Raw genomic sequence first — 19,696 nt, forward strand, 5'->3', positions numbered from 1 at the left:
TATTAAAAGTCATCATGAATAAAAAGGAAAGTATACACTTTAGATAAAAGATATGTCAAGGTATTAAAACTACCTACAGAGACTGCAACTGGATTGCTCTAACCTGAGGAAAAAGTGTTTTCATGATGCACATACTTCTGATATAATAGCTGCTGAAGATTCTTTCATTCTTCTCCAGAGGTGCCCATACTGTGGCACATACAATAAAATAAATGAAGATGGAAGGACCAAGATCACTGGCTTCTTTGAAAGCCAATCCACTGTTCCACTGTAGAACATATCTGTAGAACAAAGTGGAAGGACAGATTTTATCCAACTGACTGTAAAGCTAAGTGGAAGCAAATGGAGAAGAGAAGAAAAGAAAAGAAAAAAAAAGACTTCCTCCTAACACATGTTCAGAAAATATTTTCCTTCACCTGGTAATCACAGCTCCCATTTGTGGGGCTCTTCTGATGACGAATCTTCAGCTAGTCAGTTTCTACTCAACAGAAGGAATGTTTAACAATTGTCACTTTATAACAGCGTGGGCATTAATGAGTGACTCATGATGGCAGGGTCAGGTGGATTCTATCTGCTACTCCTCCTTCCCCCTTAGGTGAAAATGAGAACCTATGTGGCTGGTTCTCAGTTTGTAGATACACACAGGATTGGGCTCCCTCATCTGCACAAATGAAGCAGGAGTAGAAGTAACACTGCCTATCTGGGCTATCAGCGTTTCACTGCCACTGCTGGAGCCCCCCAGTCATCTTTTCCTTGACCTTGATGAATCTTAAACCTCATCTGGAACTATGGCCGTATATATATTTTGTTGTTTCTCGAGACAGGGTTTCTCTGTGGTTTTGGAGCCTGTCCTGGAACTAGCTCTTGTAGACCAGGCTGGTCTCGAACTCACAGAGATCCGCCTGCCTCTGTCTCCCAAGTGCTGGGATTAAAGGCGTGCGCCACCACCGCCCAGATATATATATATATATTAAATGCTGCAAGATCCTCGGTGGCAGTAGGCAGTAGAAATGCTGTAGGTCCCAAATCTTGGTAGTGGGACATGTGGCGGCAGACAGCGGGCCCTGCGAGCAGCCAGTCCCAGGTAGAGATGGCTGCTGGTCCCAGAGCTTTGGCCCTAGCGGTGGTGGCAGGCCATGTGGTGGCAGGCAGCGGGCCCTGGGAGCAGCCAGTCCCAGGCAGAGATGGCTGCTGATCCCCGAGCAGTAGCTGGTCCCAGGCGGGGAGACACATGGCGGGCGGGCAGGAGACAGAGATATGGATGCACACAACTTGCAGAGTGAGGTTGAATATTTATTCAGGGGGTTATAGGACAGAGAGAGAGAGAGAGAGAGAGAGAGAGGAAGGAGGAGGAGGAGGAGGAGGAGGAGGAGAAGGAGAAAGAGACAGAGAAGGGGGAAGCAGAGAAGTGGGGAGAGAGGCAGAAGCGAAGCTGCCTCTCTGAGAGGAAGATGGAAAAGAGAGTGAGCTCAGGCCAGAAGCTGAAGATCAGCCTGCCTCAGCCAATGGGGGAGGGAGTGGGCGTGGCTTGTCTCTTAAAGAGACAGAAAACCATAACAGCCGTGACAAAATTACAGTCTGTCATGTTTCCATATGTGCAACCTGACATGTCATGAAGATATGTGGTACACACAAATCATAAATATTTGCTGTTTTTATCCAGTGGCGGGGGGGGGGGTAGAAAGATGGCTCAGTGGTTAAGAGCATACACTATTCTTAGAAAGGATATGAGTTTGACTCTTAGCACACAGGCTGGGTGGTTTACAGCCTGTAACTGCCACTCCAGGGGATACACCACCTCTGGCCTCCAAAGTTAAAAATAATAAAAATAAATCTTTAAAAAGTAAATACATCCACTGAATTTGATGGCACACACTAATTAATCCTGGTTGGTCAGATGTAGTATCAGAAATGTAAAGAATAATAACCCCAGAAGCAAATGATCAGCTTAAATTGATGAGAAATATTCAAGCATGTAATAGCAAACTCTCAATTTTTGAATACTCATATTTTGATTGAAAAATAAAAATGATATATTCACTACACAGCATGCTATAAAAACATGAATATATTATTCAATGACTACTGAATACCAATTCTTTAATTTAAAATTATACAATTTTAAAAAGTTTATATTTCATATATATTTTTTATCGCAGAAGTTAGAAGATAGTGATATTCTGTTTCTACCAAGTATCAATTTTTAATATACAGCTGTTTGCACTCAGCCAAAATACATACTTGATGTCCCTCTAAAAATAATGCAAGAAACTGAAATTCTATGAATAAAAGCTCAGTTATGTGTCCTTTATTTAAAACAGTTCCTTGACAGAAATTCAAAATGTTTTGCAAATTAAGTCTCAAGTTTATTTTACTGAAAAATACCTTGATCTTTTTTAATCCCAGTGTTCCTCACTGCCATTCTGTCTCCTATCTTGCCTCTCCTGCTGCCACCAACCTGCTTCCACAGCTGCTAAATTCCAGCAACCAGCAGGATTCAATTCAGTGCTTTGTTTTGACTGCTGGGTTCCTGGTAGGAAAATCAACTCAGCTGAATAACTAAATTTTTAGGCTGGGAACTGAAAATCACAATCAACTCATTTCCTTAACTTCTCGAGTTAGCAGATAGCCACACAGTAGCTGGTGCTTGTCCCAGCAAGTGGTCCAGACAAAGCTCCAGGCTAACAAAAGAGAAGCCATTTCCATTGTTAAGTTAATAGTCTCCTCCCAGGAAGGAACAAGGTTAAAGCTGCAGAGCCAGTATATAAAAGCAAACAAAGGTCAAATCAAATGTAACATTGTACCAATAGACCGGGAAATTCAAAAGTACAAATTGTAACACATTTATACAGAATAACGTTTGGAAAACAGTATGCAAATAAAATTTCAATCATGTTCATTTAGTTTTGTGAAATTTTGAGCAGTAAATATATTTATACAGCTTATTGTTTCAGCCAATGTCTGTCATTTTTTGTTAGAGGTATTAAAAGCTTAGAAAATCCAAGACCATTTAAAATTCACTGCTATAAAGTTAAAAATGTAAAGTATAGCTGGGCAGTGGTGGTGCACACCTATCTTTCCATGATAGCCAGACAATTGCCAAATCACCCCATTCGCCCCAAGGCAGCCTGATAGTGTCTGTCCAGAGTTAGCTCACTTCTTTCCTCTCTGGAGCTGAAGTCCCAAGAAAGCAGATGTAACTTTGTCTCACGTTTCTCCTCATCGCAACACGCAGCAGTATCGAGCACTCAGAAAGTGCAGATAAACAGGACCAGAAGTTTCTTTTGCTGTCTAGGGATTTGAGGTCAGTTTGGGATACAGACACTTCATTTTAAAAAAAGAGAAAATGCAGCTAGAGTGGGTAACTCAGGGTTAGTTAGAGTACATCCTCGGCATGCTCAAAACCCTGAGGTCCTTACCTCATCTAGTCCTTATCTAGTTTGGTAGCTCTACACTTGGGCTGCACAGTGACATGATTGAGACGGAAAGGATACAGGCTTGGGTCTGTTTCATGGAGTCTTTGATTGAATTGCTTCCGGCTGTATAATAAGCATCAGGAATTTTAAAGGCCCCTAGTGAAGCTAATGTGCAACCAAAGCTGAGAACCACACTCTACTTCACTGATAGATGGTCAATGTTCCACTTTTTAAAAGTTTTACCTAACTTATTTATTTACTTATTTCATGTGTGAGTAGATCAAAGGACAATCTGCAAGGGCTGGTTCTCTCCTGTCAAGTCATTCCCTGGGATTGAACTCAGGTAGGTAGACTTGGCAGCAAGTGCCTTTACCTGATGAGTAATTTTGCCAGCCTTAAAGCTCCATCCAATATGGAATAGTAGTTTTTTAAAAATTAATCAACAGTCAGGTATTTGGTGCAGGTGGATCTCTGAGAGCTCGAGGCCAGTCTGGTGCACATAGTGAATGCCAGGCCTGGACTACATAGTGAGACCCTGGCTCCCCCCCCCCCCCCAAGACAGGGTTTCTCTGTATAACAGCGCTGGCTGTCCTAGCCCAGCTGTTTTTGTTTTTAAGACAGGGTCTCAGCTGGGCAATGGTGGCGCACACCTTTAATCCCAGCACTCGAGAGGCAGAGACAGGCGGATCTCCATGCGTTCGAGGCCAGCCTGGTCTACCAAGTGAGTTCTAGGTCAGGTGCCAAAGTTATAGAGAAACCGTCTAGAAAAACCAAAACCAAAACCAACCAAACAAACAAACAAAAAAAAAAAAACAGAACAAAAAAGACAAACAAAAGTGGCAATTAAAATGTCGCGTGAAATAATCCTTATTTAAACAGTGCGATTCTACTTATGCAAAATTAAATATTAAAAAATTAGAACGGGACAGGGGAAAAAGATGACAGGGAGGGAAGCTAGGAGGAAAGTCCAGGAATAGAAATGCTACCTTTTGGACTATGGTACACAGACAGTTACACTTATCAAAACACCAACACGAACAACTGAGATCTCCATTGAGATGTGGCCATAAACAAACCGGTTACAAAGAGACGTGGTTGATTTGAATGTGGGGGTGTATCATTATTTTTGATAACCTCAAACAAAAAAGCACAACAAACCGGAGATTAAAATCAGTGCGAAGGGAAAGCAGAGAGCAGGGAGGGCCAAGCCTAAAGAAACACTAGAACTCTAGCAGCCGAAAACTACTGAGCCGGAGCGTCCCAGGAAAAGAAACTCGTGCTTTTTCCTGCACGCACCAAACCGGCTGAGTGTCCTCACCGGAAGGGTCCGGAGGGAAACGTTGCCAGTGGAGCAAGGGACCCGGTAGCAACTTGGTTCCTGCGCGGATGCCGGGGCTGAAAGGCGCCGGGCGGTAGACTGATTGTGGATCGCAGGAGCAGGACGCCGGGGCCCACCGTCCATCCACTGCTACCATGATTCCGGTGTCGCTGCTGGTGGTGGTGGTGAGTGGTTGGACCGCCGTCTACCTGGCCGACTTGGTGTTGAAGGTGAGGGCCTCGGGCCTAAGGCCCTAGCCGGTGGAGTACAAGGCTGGTGCGCTTGGCCCTGTGTTGCCCATGGCCTTTCCTCCTCCTTTGCCAAGTTTCCTCCGGTGGGCGGGAGGAGCTGGAACCCGCTCTGTCGGTGGTGTCTACGCGCACCCTTCCGCGTGGTGCCTCCGTCCGGCGGAGTAAAAAAAGCGGGGCATGCTGCGGGAGGGGTGTGGCGGCCTGCGCGGCAGCCTCATTGCGGGCTCCTGGCCCCCGCAGCTTTTGGCTTCTTCCCGGGAGGAGTCTGTGGTGTGGGCTTGGGAGGCAGGGCTCGAAGGAGGAAAGAAATTAAAACATCCGCTTAGGAAATGGCATTGTTTTCCGTCTTTGTGCTAAGGTTACGATCCTTGAGCCCCTGCTGGTATTGAGATGAATCGAAATCAAAACGTGATTTTAATCACCGGTGTCTAATTCGAAAGTGCACTTGAGCACCCGAGGTTCCCTTTAAAATTTAGATTCTGATTCAGCAGGTCTGGAAGGAAAGCTGAGATTCTGTATTTCCAACCAGTTCCTCTGTCCTGCAGATGGTGCTGACCCACAGAGCGTGTTTTAAAGTAGCATGCTTAAGTCCCAAGAATTTAGATAGCCACATTTGCTACTACACACCCTTGGGCATGCAGTGTGTTTTTTGAAAGTTGTGGGTGTTGGAATAGTAAGAAGAAATTTCACCAGTTGTCTGAGTACATGCTTTAGACAACCTTAGCATGGAATGGGTGTGGAGAACATAAGCGTATAAATTCCCAAGGGTTTAAAAATTATAATCATGAACAGTAAAACCTTCACGTGTTCTTTTAAACAAAATGCCTCACGGCATCGTGGCTTAGATAACAGTAAAATGAAATGGACCCTGTGCTTCTTTGTCTTACTTAAACTTTAAAGCCAGATCTATGAAGTGTTGTCCTTAGGAGAGCTAGGCTCTGTCAATTCCTAACCTTTGTGACCTTGGACAAATTACTACCTAAGCCTCAGGAAGGGTCACCTGAAATTATGGCGAGGATTATATTAATGGATCTCCATAATATACTACCTAGATCTGAAGGGCAACGACCAGTAACACTTGGATGATCTGGCACTTGTTAGAGTGCCAGCCTCAGGTCTCACCATAGCCCTGTACAGTTGGAGTCTGCAGCTTACCAAGATCCCCTGCACATTTGTTTGGGCACCACTGACGCAGTGGATTGGGCATAGTGCTTAGCAGCACAGGCCGCAGTAATTTGCTGATTAGGTTAAAAAAAAAAGCCATGTGATTTCTTCTCGCTTCATATGTGGAAAGAATTCCTAAATAAAAGGAACTCATCAGACTTGTGCAGTCTGTCCCTGGACAAGTAAATGGGTGATGAGGATGTGGCTTTAATTTCTGGGGCATCCTCTATCTTCATGAAAGTGTCAACCCCGGAGCAATGGCACCCTGTGCAGTGTCCGGGAAATGGAGAGACCTTACATTTAAAAAAGGTGACTATGACTGTTTTGTCTGCTTGTATGTACACTGCATACATTCATTGCCCTTGGTGGCCAGAAGAGATGGTAAGGTCCCCTGGAACTGGAGTTACGGCTGGGTACTAGAATTTGAATCTGGGTCCTCTGGAAGAGCAGCCACTGCTTTATGGACTAAGCCATCTTTCCAATGTCCGAGACCTTGCCTTTTTTAAAGAGCATTCACCTTCTCTTGGTCTTCTGTTCTGCCTTTGACTTTTCTAGCTTTCCACAGGAGACTGCTGCTGCACGGGTGTGCCAATCTCCTTGTCACGTCCTGGGAAACAAGCAGACTTAAAATGGTGTCAGAAGACAGTAGAGACAATTACAGATACTGGCGTTCAGACTCAGGTCAATCTTTATGATGAGAAAAAGAGCTGGCATAGCCTTGTAGGACAAATGTATTTTTCATACAGATGACAGTACTGCTGGGGCTTTCTGTAACTGCCTTGGTATTTAAAGATCTACCTTTAGTCAAGCTTTCAAAAAGATAAGACCCTTGAGACTGTTTGTAAGCAGCTAGCACTGGAACCCCTGGGGAAATTTAAGAGCTGCTGTGGAGATCGAGAGGACAGTAGGTAAATTTTGTACTTTCATTTGTCCAAAAGTGGTTTAACTTGAGGCTTGCTTAGATGAAAATAGAAAATACTGATTCACACTAAGCTAAGTCTTCTGTTGAAGCCACTGGAAGTCTAAAAATGATCTCGAAAGACTTCTTTCCTTTGTGTGGAGGTAAAATAGCCTGTGCTGTCCACTGTGGTAGTTCTGTTCGTGGCTACCTAGCATTTGAAAAAGCTTTTCTGAATGGAGACGTGCTATGAGTATAATTTTGATGCCACATTTCAAAGAATACTAGAAACAAGTGTCTCAGTGATCTTAAAATGGTTACACGTTAAAATGATAACTTGGCTATTATAGATTACTAATACATGAAAATGAATCTCCCCATCTTAAAATCTGGCTACTAGACCATTTAAAATTATATGTGGCTTGCATTTTTGACTCACATATTTCGATGTACTTCATTGTTCTAAGCAGGGGTCAAGTTTGGCCCCGCCCCCACCCTGAGACAGGATTTCTCTTTGTAGCTCGACCTGGAACTAGACCTGTAGACCAGGCTGACCTTGAACTCACAGAGATCCACCTGCCTCCGCCTCCACTGTGCTAGGATTAAAGTTGTGTGCCACCACTCCCTGGCAAGGTCGGGGGGGGGGGGGGGGTTTAAGGGCTGAATTAGTAAGTATCTTAAGCTTTATGGTTCATGGAGTCTCTGTTAAATATTCTTGGGTTTTATTGTCTGTTTGGAGGAGATAGGGTTGAGACAGCATTCCTCTGTGTGCATGTGGCTGGCCTGGAACTCACGATGTCAACTACGCTGGTTGTGAACTTGTAGAGATACTTCTGCCTTTCCTTCTAAAGGGAAGTGGTGGGATTACAGGCACACCACTGTGCTGGCCACTTTTGATGGTTAATTTAGTGGGATTTAGAGTCATCACAGAAATAATTCCCTGAAGGGGGCTGCGAGGGATTTTCTTGATTAGGATAATTAAGAGAAAAAAGCCAACCCTAAATGTGGGTTCCCATGAAGTGGATTCCTGGACTGGACTGAAAAGGAGAAAGCACCTAAATGCAAGCTCTCAGCCCCCTCTGCCTCCCGACTGTGGATGTAATGTGACTAGCTGCCTCCACCACCAACCTCCCCAAGCTCCAGCCACCAGAGTTTCTGCTCCGTGATGGGCTATCCTCTGGAGCTGTGAGTCAAATTAAACCCTTCTTAAAACTGCCCTCTATCATAGTACCTAGACAAGTAACTAACAGAACCACAGCCCCAGCAGTTGGTTTTTTGTTTTTTTAAAATCCCTTGAAATTTTAAAACCATTCTTATATTGTAGGCTATAAACCAGATTTCACTTTTGGACTGTATTTCCCTGGACCCTAACCCAGCTACCCAGTTAATCTGGACCTTTGATACTTTGAAGGGTAAATGTAAGGCTTTAAGATTATGTACATTTCAGGCTGGGATTGTAGGTCAGTTTGTGGGGTGCTTGCCTAGCATGCATGAATTCCTAGGTTTGCTCTCAGCACTACTTAAACCAGACATGTCAAATGCCTGTAATCTCTGTATTTGAGAGGTGGAGTCAAGAGGATCAGAAATTCCAGGTTGTCCTTGACTACATGGAAATGAGGCCAGCCTAAGTTTTGTGAAACTATCTCAAAAAATATTATCAACCCGTGGTTTCTCAACCTATGGGTTGAGACCCCTTTGTGGGGAATCAAATGGCCCTCTCTTCATGTCACCTAAGACCATCGGAAAACACAGATATTTATATTACGATTCATAACAGTAGCAAAACTACAGTTATGAAGTAGCAACAAAAATAATTTTAATGTTGGGGGTCACCACAACATGAGGAGCTGTGTTAAAGGGTCTTGGCATTAGTAAGGTTGAGAATCAGTGTTGTTGAGCCACTAACATCTTGGTTTCATATACAAAGTACTTATTTTCTTTCTGTTTTAACCTTTATTTAGTTCTTTACTTATGTTATAAATGTGTTCTTCAAATTTGAGTGATGCTGAACTTTTCTTTCTTTTAGTCATCTGCGTATTTTAAACATTCTTATGAAGACTGGCTGAAAACCAATGGATTGAGCATCTCTCCTTTTCATATAAGATGGCAAACTTCAGTTTTTAATCGTGCCTTTTACAGTTGGGGACGGCGGAAAGCAAGGATGCTTTACCAATGGTACTTTTCATCTTTAATTTTGGGGGTTAAATTAGTAATTTAATTAAATTATGATAATCAGAAATAGCATATATACATACATACATACACACACACACACATATATATATATATAAACAATTGTATCATTGTGCTTTTTCATACACTAAAAATCATGGTACCTGACCATAGTGGTGCATACCTGTTATCACAAGTTTCATCACAAAGGATCACAAGTTTGATCACAAAGGATCACAAGTTTGAGGTCATCCTAAGTTAGATTTCAAGTTTGAGGCCAGTCTGAGCTACATAAGAACATTGTCTCAAACAAACAAACAAACAAGCAAACAAACAAAAATAAATAAGAGAGACTGGAGAGGTGGTTTAACCATTAACATTTGCTGTTCTTCCAGAGGACGCATATAAAGTAAAATAAAATAAATATATACATAAGTAAGTAAGTAAGGCACTTAGGGGAATTTATGGTTTTGTATTTTACATGGTCTTTGGAATACCTAATGTCCTAACAATTTCTTTTTTAAGATTTATTTACTTTTATTTTTATTTTTTATGTTTGCTGAATGTGTACCACCTGCTTGCAGTACTCCCAGGAACCAGGCAGCTATGAGATCCCCTGGAACTGGAGTGGCAGACAGTTGTGAGCCATCATGTGGTCCTAGAAACTAGGAACTGAACCTGGGTCTTCTGCAAGAGCAGCCAGTGCTCTTAACCTCTAGCCATGCCACCAGGTCCTCATAGCAGGTTCTTATTTTGGAGAATATGGGGTTCTTGAATAGTGTCCTCTAAATTACCTTTTGTTAAAAAATAAAGCTTCGAATAGGAATCCCAGCACTCAGAATACCAAGGCAGGAGAATTGAGAATGTGAGGGAAATCTGGACAACATAGCAAGTTCCAGGCCAGTCGGTTACTTACTGAGACCCCCTCTCTCTCTCTCTGTCTCTCTCTCTCTCTCTTTCTCTCTCTCTCTCTCTTATATATATCACAAATAACAAATGTAAGTTCCAGATGTGTTCAAACTAATGTAAACAATTAGATAATAAAAAAGTATATAGTAATAAAAATAGGCAAACCTAAAATTCAGTTTTTGAAAAGACTAATAAAACTGCTTAAGCCTAGACCATGATTTATTAAAAAAAGTAAATAAAATCATAATTAAAAATAGATAATACTTCAAATTCTATGAACAATAAAAACAATAATATTATAAACAATTCTACAACCTTCAATTATACAACAGAATGTATGAAAACGAACAGATTAGTTCCAAGTGTAAAAGAGTAGTTTTAATTATTAAAATAACAGAATAATAAAAGTATTAGATTTGATACTCTATTGGTATTTAAACTAGTTTATCACAAAGTGAAGCTAAAATAAGATGACGATGGTAGAATGGGTAAAAAATGAATGCGTGCCCCAATCTTAAGAGCATTCCTAACTATATTAAACACAATCAAACAGTACTATATAAGTGAGCAAATGGAAAGGAAACCCTTTAGCCCCCTTTTAAAACTAGCAATAATATTCAGCTTTTTGGGTGTCGGAGTATTTGAGTTTGTTCGAACTGCCTATGAGTCAGTCAGATAGTTTAGATAGCGTAAACAGGGCCAGCTTTTGGTAATTTCACCCATTGTTTAAAAGTAATGAAACGTGGCCAGTTAGTTGTTTTGTTAATATATGCATTGTGAAGAATTGTACACTTACATGTTTGCTTTTGTCCTTGTTGCCAGGTTCAATTTTGGAATGGTGTTTGGTGTAATTGCCATGTTCAGCTCATTTTTTCTCCTTGGAAAAACACTGATGCAGACTTTGGCACAGATGATGGCTGACTCTTCTTCCTCTTCCTCTTCCTCTTCCTCTTCTTCCTCTTCCTCTTCCTCTTCTTCCTCTTCCTCTTCCTCCTCTCTTCACAATGAACAGGTGTTGCAAGTTGTGGTAAGTATACTCTTTTTTGCTTTATTTTTTATTTTATTTTTTTAAAATTATTCACATTGTTCTTTTTTGCTTTAAATTACTGAAAACATAGATATATTTTTCTGGCTAGTATACCTACAGTGTATAACATAAACATTAAAGTAAAACACCTCATAATTTTTCAAATTACACTCTTAACCAAAAACCATTAGTGCAAGATTAGCAGAAATTGTCACAATATTTGATGGCAGTGGCAATACCTGTAAAGATAATATATTGACCACTAATAACACAGCCAGCCAGTACAGGTTCCCCTTAACTCAGGTTGTCTACTTGAGATGTGAAATGATTATTTGTTGCAAGGAGTAAGCATTCTGACTTGAGATCCCTAGAACATGAAAGTAAGCTACATCGTAATGTTGTGCAGCACTCCCTGTCCTTTTCATGGTTTTCAAAATTTAACTAATAATCTCCTTTTAATTAAAAGTATAAGATTAGAGTTAGGGGCAAAGACATAAGACATTTTTGGCCACTGATATTTCTTTGAAGCTACTTTCTGTTAGTTGGACTAGCCTAGTATTTGTTATATAGCCCAAGTTGCCTGCAAACCTCCAAGTATTGAGATTTCAGATAAGACTCATTACACGTATGTTGTGATTTTTTTTTTAGAATTTATTTTCTGTGTTTGAGTGTTTTACCTACATGTATGTATATTATATGCATGCCTGGTATCCAGAGGCCAAAAGGTGGCATTGAATTCCCTGGAAGTGTACTTATAGACAGTTGTGAGCCACTGTGTAGATGCTGGGAACCAAATCTGGGTCCTCTGCAAAAGCGGTAAATGCTCCTAACTGCTGATCCAGCTCTCCAGTCTCCACCTTGTGATTTCTTAATATTAAAAAAAATATGTGCTAAGTTTTATTCCTTTGCTTGTAAGGTATTATAGTAGTTCTTACTTTAAAGCACATGTGTAGGCTTCTGGCAGTACTGGGGTTTGAAAATACAGCATCATGCTTGGCCACCAAATGCTCCACTCCTGAGCTGTCGCTCCTGCACTTATCTCTTACCTTTGCCACCTTCAGTCTGCAAGAGTGCTCGACATTGGCTCACTTTTGCTTCAGATGTTTTCAGCTTTTATTTAAGTATTTCTGAATTATATTTTTATACTTGTAGTTTCTAGTCCATGAGTTATAAATATTGTATTTAATCATGTCCCTTGTTAATGAGACATTTAAGGGTTAGGAACAGATTTTTCAGAAAAAAAGAAATATCTCTATGACCTCTGCTAAGTTGGGCCAACGGAGAAAAACTTACATGTAATTTATAGAGAGTAGTAAAGATGGTCACAACTCTTTCTTAGAAGTTGAGGCGATTTTTCAGGTGAAGCTGCGTAAGACATGATGTATTTCTTAAGTAAATATTTATGAGATGAACGTTTCCTGCCTACTGGCCATGTACTGGGTCCCAGTTACCTAGGGAACAAAACCCAGTGCTCACACTCGTGGAACTTTTTAGTCTAGAAGGTGAGATGCTATGATTGTTATTTGATTGGACATTATACAAGTCGCTGTGGTCACAAATGGAGTGTAAGGTGTACCTGACACTAGGAAAGAAGAGAGCAGAAGGATGAGGACAGTCCATATAGTCTGGAAAAGGAAGATGGGACTCAGTGAGAACTCAGCACCCAGGAATGGAAGGATCACTGTAACATGGAAGACAGAATTATCCCAGTGATCATAAAGAAGTAGGTAACAGGCAATGTTTTCCAAAGGAAGTCTCTATATATGTTTTATTTTGTTCTTATCACATGGCTGATAGACAGGATACACGCATGAAGTTTATTTTGTTCTCCCTGACTTACAGATGAGAAAAGTGAAAGCCCAGAGACATTTGCCCATGATCAGAGTTAGTATGTCTATCTCCGTGATGATAAGAGTAGTCTATGCACATTACGTTTCTCTCTTCTAGAAAGACAAATAAAAGCCAGGCCTTGTCATGCAGGCCTATAATCCCAACGATTCAGGAGGCTGAGGCAGGAGTATTGTAAACTTGCCTTGGCTACAAAGCAATTTTAAGGCCAACATGGCATGGGCAACTTAGTGAGAACCTCTCCTATGTAAAGAAAGTGTTGGGAGGCATAACTTCATGATAGATCACTTGTCTGGCATGCGTTGGGCCCCAGGGGGCCATTTAAGGGTGAAGGGAAGGGAAGAGAGAGAGAGAAAAAAGGAGGAAAGAAGGGAGGTGGGTGAGGAGATAGGTTGGTTCATTCATTCAAAGAAGTATGCATAATTTTGACCTGCCCTTATGAGTACTGTGGTAAAATTTAGGTAAGCATATTATAAGAAAACAGTATGAAAAGTAGAAGGTAAGATGAGTGATATAGGTAGTACCTAGACTGTGAAAGACCCTTCTAGAAATTTTCTCTTTTACCTAGCATTCTGTGCAAAATGCACCACAGTTAGATCAAAGATGGGAGACCATTTAAGAGTACAAATGGAATGATTCATGCTAGAAATAATAAAGATAAGCTAAGTTTGTTGCAAAGAGAATAAAGGCCCCTGAGAGGCTACCCAGCAGAAAATGGTCCTATACCCATGCACATAGTGGCAACACTAAGAGCATTCATTGGGTTAAAAAAAGAATAGTCGAAGTTGGGAGGAGAAGGTGGTTGTGGGATACGGAAGGAGTAGGAGGATTGAGAATGGAGGGTGGGTTTGCTCAAAACACATTGTATGTATCGAATTCTGAAACGGTTTCTAAAGGGGAGAAATACAGAATACAAGTGATGACTTTTCATTACAATTCTCAGCAGTAACTAACTTCATGGGACACTGGAGGTTATGGGGACAGTTTAAGGATGACTTTTTTTTAAAAATATTTATTCATTTATTATGTATACAATATTCTGTCTCTGTGTATGCCTGCAGGCCAGAAGAGGGCACCAGACCTCATTACAGATGGTTATGAGCCACCATGTGATTGCTGGGAATTGAACTCAGGACCTCTGGAAGAGCAGGCAATGCTCTTAACCGCTGAGCCATCTCTCCAGCCCCTAAGGATGACTTTTGGTTATACAATTAGTTAGTGGGCAAGAAAGAAGAGGGTAGGAAGCCCACTGAGAGAAAATCTGAAGGAAGCCCGTTTAGAGAAATCCTGATCATTGGCCTATCTGCCTGCTGGAATTCCAATGGCAGTTGTTGGGTAGAGAGGAAATTATTCTTCTCTTTGCTTCTCAGTTTATTCAGCGTTTATAAAAATACCAGGTGTGCTGTGCTTTGGAACCATTAAAAAGCCAGAAGCCCAGGAGTCTACCAGGCATATTTGTGTATAATTTTGAAAGTGCCTTGTCTCGTCTTTAAGCTAGCCCTTGGAGCTTAAGAAAGTACTTCTGGCTTCCCCTCTAATTCCCTGTAGCCTTGTTCAGTATTAATTCCCACAACCCTGGCACTGTGTGCTGTTGAAAGAGTGTTTTGCGTTCAGTGTTCTGGTACATCTAATACTCTGTGCAGTCATATCAGGGACAGATGGTCATCTTGTACTGTTGCCAGCTAGTAAGACCTGCCATCTGTCGCTACCGTCAGTCACGAACTCAGACTCTTACCTTGCCTTATTATTAGTGTATCCAGAAGAGAAGGGACAGAGAGCTGGGTGCATAAAATGAATTGAGTTATTTGAAATAAAGGCAAGCTGTGCTTTGGTGTCGGTTATTTTGTGAGCTAGAGAGTATGAATGAGAGCTAATCTTTTTTTTTTAAATATTTATTTATTATGTATACAATATTCTGTCTGTGTGTATGCCTTCAGGCCAGAAGAGGGCACTAGATCTCATTACAGATGGTTGTGAGCCACCATGTGGTTGCTGGGAATTGAACTCAGGACCTTTGGAAGAGCAGACAATGCTCTTAACCTCTGAGCCATCGCTCCAGCCCATGAGAGCTAATCTTAAGGCAACGCGTTTAAAGAGGTATCAGAAAGAGGAAAGCTACTAAGCTGAACAGATGACTTATCCAGCTTGGGAATGGAGAAATGGTGGAGCACAAGGGACACTGATATTTGTGAAAGAAAAGAGTTGTTCAGTAAGGTCTGAGTAAAGAGAATTGGAGATAACAAGATAGCACACACACATATTCAGAATGTTGATTATGGAAATGGATTTCATAATCAAAGAACAGACACTTGGAATCAGTGGAATTTCGAGAATGAGTGAGCGGCACGCTGCAGACCCCTCTTTGATTACGCATCTGCTGTGCAGCCCAAAACAAAGTCTGATTGAGAGAGCAGCAAAACTCAGTCTAACAAAAGGCCTGGAAAGCAGAGGAAAAACCATGCTCTTAATTCACGTGACTATGGAATGAGAACATCAGAACTGTGGGATGTTTTTATGCAACAGTAAACAGTATATCTTTGTTCTTAGTTATTTTTGATTTCTAAAGATGTTATTTTTAGAGCAGGTTTAAGTTTATAACAGTATTGAGAGGAAATACAGAGATTTCCCAAGTACTTCCCACACAAACAAAGCTGCCCCAACCAGAGTGGTCCACTTGTTACTGTCCATCATCAAACAGGGCCCATGGTTTACATTTACAGTCAGTCTTGATGTTTTAGGAGATGTTGAATATTAATAGATTTGATAACTTAAGTTTTTGTAATACCAAAAATTAAAAGCAAAGTAAGATTATATGGCAAATAAAGCGGATGATACATTTATGACATGTATTACAAGGGAGCAATACTAGTGTTTGAAGTGTAGTTAACAGACTAGAAAGAGAGGAATACAGGAACACAACTGAACATGATAGTGTATGTCTGTAATCCGAATATTCAGGAGGCAGAGGCTGGAGGATCACTGTAAGGTCAAGGTCAGGCTACTCTCCCTACCAAGTTACTTGTCACCCTGTTTCAAATAAAACAACAAATTTATGAATTACATCAGGAAAAGTCAGTTGAGTCATGAATAGACTACTGAGATTGCAGATTTGAATAAAATGAGCTTGCCTAAAGATAGAGCTTGGTCTTTTTTTTTTTAAGAGAGCAGTTTGATAAGATGTATGTATCCATGCAGGCTAATCTTATGTCAACTTGTCACAAGCTGGAGTCATCAGAGAGCAAGGAGCCTCAGTTGAGGAAATGCCTCCATGAGATCCACCTAGAAGTCATTTTTATTCAATTAATGAACACGGAGAGGGCCCAGCCCATTGTGGGTGGTTCCATTCTTGGACTGGTCCTGGGTTCATTAAGAAAGAAGGCTGAGGGTCTGGAGAGATGGCTCAGTGATAAGAGAACTGGTTGTTCTTTGAGAGGTCCTGAGTTCAATTTTCAGCAACCATATGGTAGCTCACAACCATCCATAATGAGATCTGGTGCCCTCTTCTGGCCTGCAGGCAGACTTGCAGACAGATCACTATATACATATTAAATAAATACATCTTTAAAAGAAAAAAAAAGCAGTCTGAACAAGCCATAAGGAGCAAGCCTGTAAAATAATTAGCACCCCTGCTTCCAGATTCTTGCCCTGTTTGAGTTCCTGTCCTGACTTCCTTCAGTGATAGGCAATAATATGGAAGTATAAGCCAAATAAACAAACCCTTTCCTCCCCAACTTGTTTTTGGTCATGGTGTTTTGTTGCAACAATATAAACCCTAACTAAGAAAAGGTCAGGATTGTGGGGTATTGCTGTGACAGACCTGACCATGTTTTGGGGTAGATTGTGGCTAGAATTTGGTGTTGGTGTTTGGTGGCTAGCCAGTGAGTGTTGAGTGCTCAGTGGGCTGCTCTGTGGAAGCTTGGAAGAAAGTTGAGAGCAGAGCCAGGATGGTGGCACACGCCTTTAATCCCAGCCATTGGGAGGCCGAGGCAGGCAGCTCTCTGTGAGTTCGAAGCCAGCCTGGTCTACAAAGTTCCAGAACAGCCAAAGATACACAGAGAAACCCTGTCTTGGGAAGAAAAAAAAAGAATTTTGAGAGCAGTGCAGAGGATGGAGGCCTGGCTTGTGAAGTTTCAGAAGGCAGATTAAAGACTATCACGGCCATTTGCTGTTTTGATTTAAGAGTCTGGCATTGTGGCATTGTGGTAGCTGGGGCTGAAGAATCAGCTGTGATTAACGAGATACCAGAACTCCTAAAGTGAAATTTTTGCAGAGCTTGGATACTCGATGCTAGTTGGCAGGAGCTGAGAATCTGGCATTGATTAAGAACAGACCAGCATTGTTAGGGTGAAATCTGGGAAGTATTTCCTGAGAGTACAGAGAAGCTGGGTTCCAGAGGCAGCCTAGGTTGTACCTTGTGCTGGCAGCTGAACCTGGTAGTATAAGGGTCACCCAGGTTTTGAAGGCATGAAGGGGTCATGGAGAGCCGTTGAGGCTTGGCACTGTGAGAGGCCAGAAGAGGCCATTGGTGAAGGTGGAGCCTCAGTGACAGTTGAAGGCCCAGGATTGAAGGGGTCATGAAGAGATGTTGACAGTGCAGTCCAGTTGCCCCAGAAGACCCCAGAAGTTTTAGAGATGACAGTATGATTGGGATAACCACCAAGGACAGCAGCAGCGGAGTGGAGCCAAGCAGAGCCTAGAAGTTAAGCTATGTGTGCTGCAGAGGGCAGAGCATAGGAAGTGACCCAAGCCCCTGGAGTGACCCAGAAGATAGATCATTGAGTGGATTCCAGACATTGGACATTGGTGTTATTTTCACGGTTAGGTTTGGTTTGGTTTTGATTTGATTGTGACTGTGCCCTGGGTCTTCACTCTTGAAATGTGAAGATATATGATTTTGATTTTTACAGGAGCCCACAGCTAAAAGACTTTAAACTTTTAAAAGAGATTTTGGATTTTTAGAGGAATTAGATTTTTTGTTTTTGAGACAGGGTTTCTTTGTAGTTTTGAAACCTTCCTGAAACTCACTCTGTAGACCAGGCTGGCCTCAGGCTCACAGAGATCTGCCTACCTCTGCCTCCTGAGTGCTGGGATTAAAGATGTGCACCACTACCACCTGGCAAAATTGGATAGTTTAAAGAGACAGAAATTTTAATGTATTTGAATTTGTAAAAACTGTAGGACTTTAAAAGTTATTTATGATTTTAATGTGAGATCTTAACAAATAAGAAAGGAAGGGTTGTGGCTCAATAGTGATGTGTTTGTGTGTCAGGTTGACAAGGGATCAGTTGTGCTGGCTAGTCATGTCAACTTGACACAAGCTAGAGTTATCTATATGAGAGAACCTCAGCTGAGAAAATGCCTTCATAAGATCCAGTTGTAAGGCAGTTGTAATTAATTTTATTAATTAGTGATTGGTGGGGGAGGGCCCAGCCCATTGTGGGTGGCGCTTGTGTCAAGTTGACACACAAAACCAGCCAGTACAGAAAGAAGTAAACAAGTATAAGAAGTAGCATAGTGATAAACTGAAAAAAAATTCCACTGTGCTAAGTCAGATTTGTCACTAACTTTTTGAATGAAGAGATGGCTCAGTGGAAATAGGAGCACTTGGCTGTGAAAGGCAGAGCGTCTGAGTTCAAATTCCCAGCACCCACATGGCTTTGCAGCCTGCAAGCCCAGTACTGTGTGGTGAACACAGGGTCATCTCTGGAGTTCGCAAGCGGTCTAGCCTAGCTGAAATGTTGAAGCTTCAGGTTCAGCAAGAGACCCTGTCTGAAAACATAGCCTACAGAGGGCCAACAAGATGGCTCAGTGGGGAAGGGCACTAGCCACTAAGCCTGATGAGCTTAGTGCTATCCGCAGAACCCACATATCGGAAGGAAAGAGCCAGTTCCTTCATGTTGTCCTCTAGCTTTTACAGGCAAACTGTACCATGTATATATGCCCCACACCTGCATGCAGCAATTAATTAATTGTAGTAATAAGGGTGGCGGGGCTGCGTCCCCAGCACCCCGGCTGCCTGCTCGGCTAGCTTATGCCCCGAAATAATTACACGGACACTGTATTCTTTTAAACACTGCTTGGCCCTTTAGCTCTAGCACTTACAGGCTAATTCTCACATCCCGATCAACCCATCTCTAATAATCTGTGAGAACTGGTCTTACCGGGAAGATTCTAGCCTAGTCCATCCTGGGTTGGAGCTTCATCCCGGGAGCAGGGCATGGCGTCTCTCTGAGGTGTCTGCTCCCGAGAGGAGAGCTGTGGAGTCTGAGCTCACTTCCTCTTCCTCCCAGCCTTCTGTTCCGTTTACTCCACCCACCTATCTTCTAACCAATAAAATGGGCCAAGGCAGTTCCTTTATTAGCCAGTGACCTTCCTCCATCAATTAATTAGTTCGGGTGGAGAGACATAGAGGAAGACACCCTCTATGGCTTCTGCGTATGTGTATAGAGGCATGTGTACTTGCACACACACAAAAGTTCACACTTGAGAATTGAATAATCAAGTCACAAAAATAATTACAAAGAAGCAAAAACTTGTAAAATAGTTAAATGACCAACAACCCATTCCACAAAATATAATGTAGCTATTAAAAACCTTATTGTGGTGCTGGTCTAAAACAAAAAAAACAGGCCGAGTTGTGCACACTCACAATTCCAATGCAAGAAGGTAGAAGCAGGAGAATTCTTGGGACTT

General features: G+C 41.8%; 1 protein-coding gene across 1 annotated transcript in view; it reads left to right on the forward strand.

The window, feature by feature from the left end:
• Positions 1 to 4,804: 4,804 nt before the first annotated feature.
• The window catches only part of LOC121441336 (membrane-bound transcription factor site-2 protease-like), a 45,672-nt gene continuing 30,780 nt past the window's right edge, over positions 4,805 to 19,696 (forward strand). The window contains exons 1-3 of the mRNA XM_041642465.1: positions 4,805 to 4,964; positions 9,074 to 9,222; positions 10,951 to 11,155. Coding sequence (XP_041498399.1) covers positions 4,890 to 4,964; positions 9,074 to 9,222; positions 10,951 to 11,155 — 429 coding nt within the window. The 5' untranslated portion in view covers positions 4,805 to 4,889. The remainder of the gene's footprint in view (positions 4,965 to 9,073; positions 9,223 to 10,950; positions 11,156 to 19,696) is intronic.

This window comes from Microtus oregoni, unplaced genomic scaffold (assembly GCF_018167655.1).
Source record: "Microtus oregoni isolate MIOR12 unplaced genomic scaffold, Mior012 000074F_ref0000038, whole genome shotgun sequence".
Taxonomy (NCBI): domain Eukaryota; kingdom Metazoa; phylum Chordata; class Mammalia; order Rodentia; family Cricetidae; genus Microtus; species Microtus oregoni.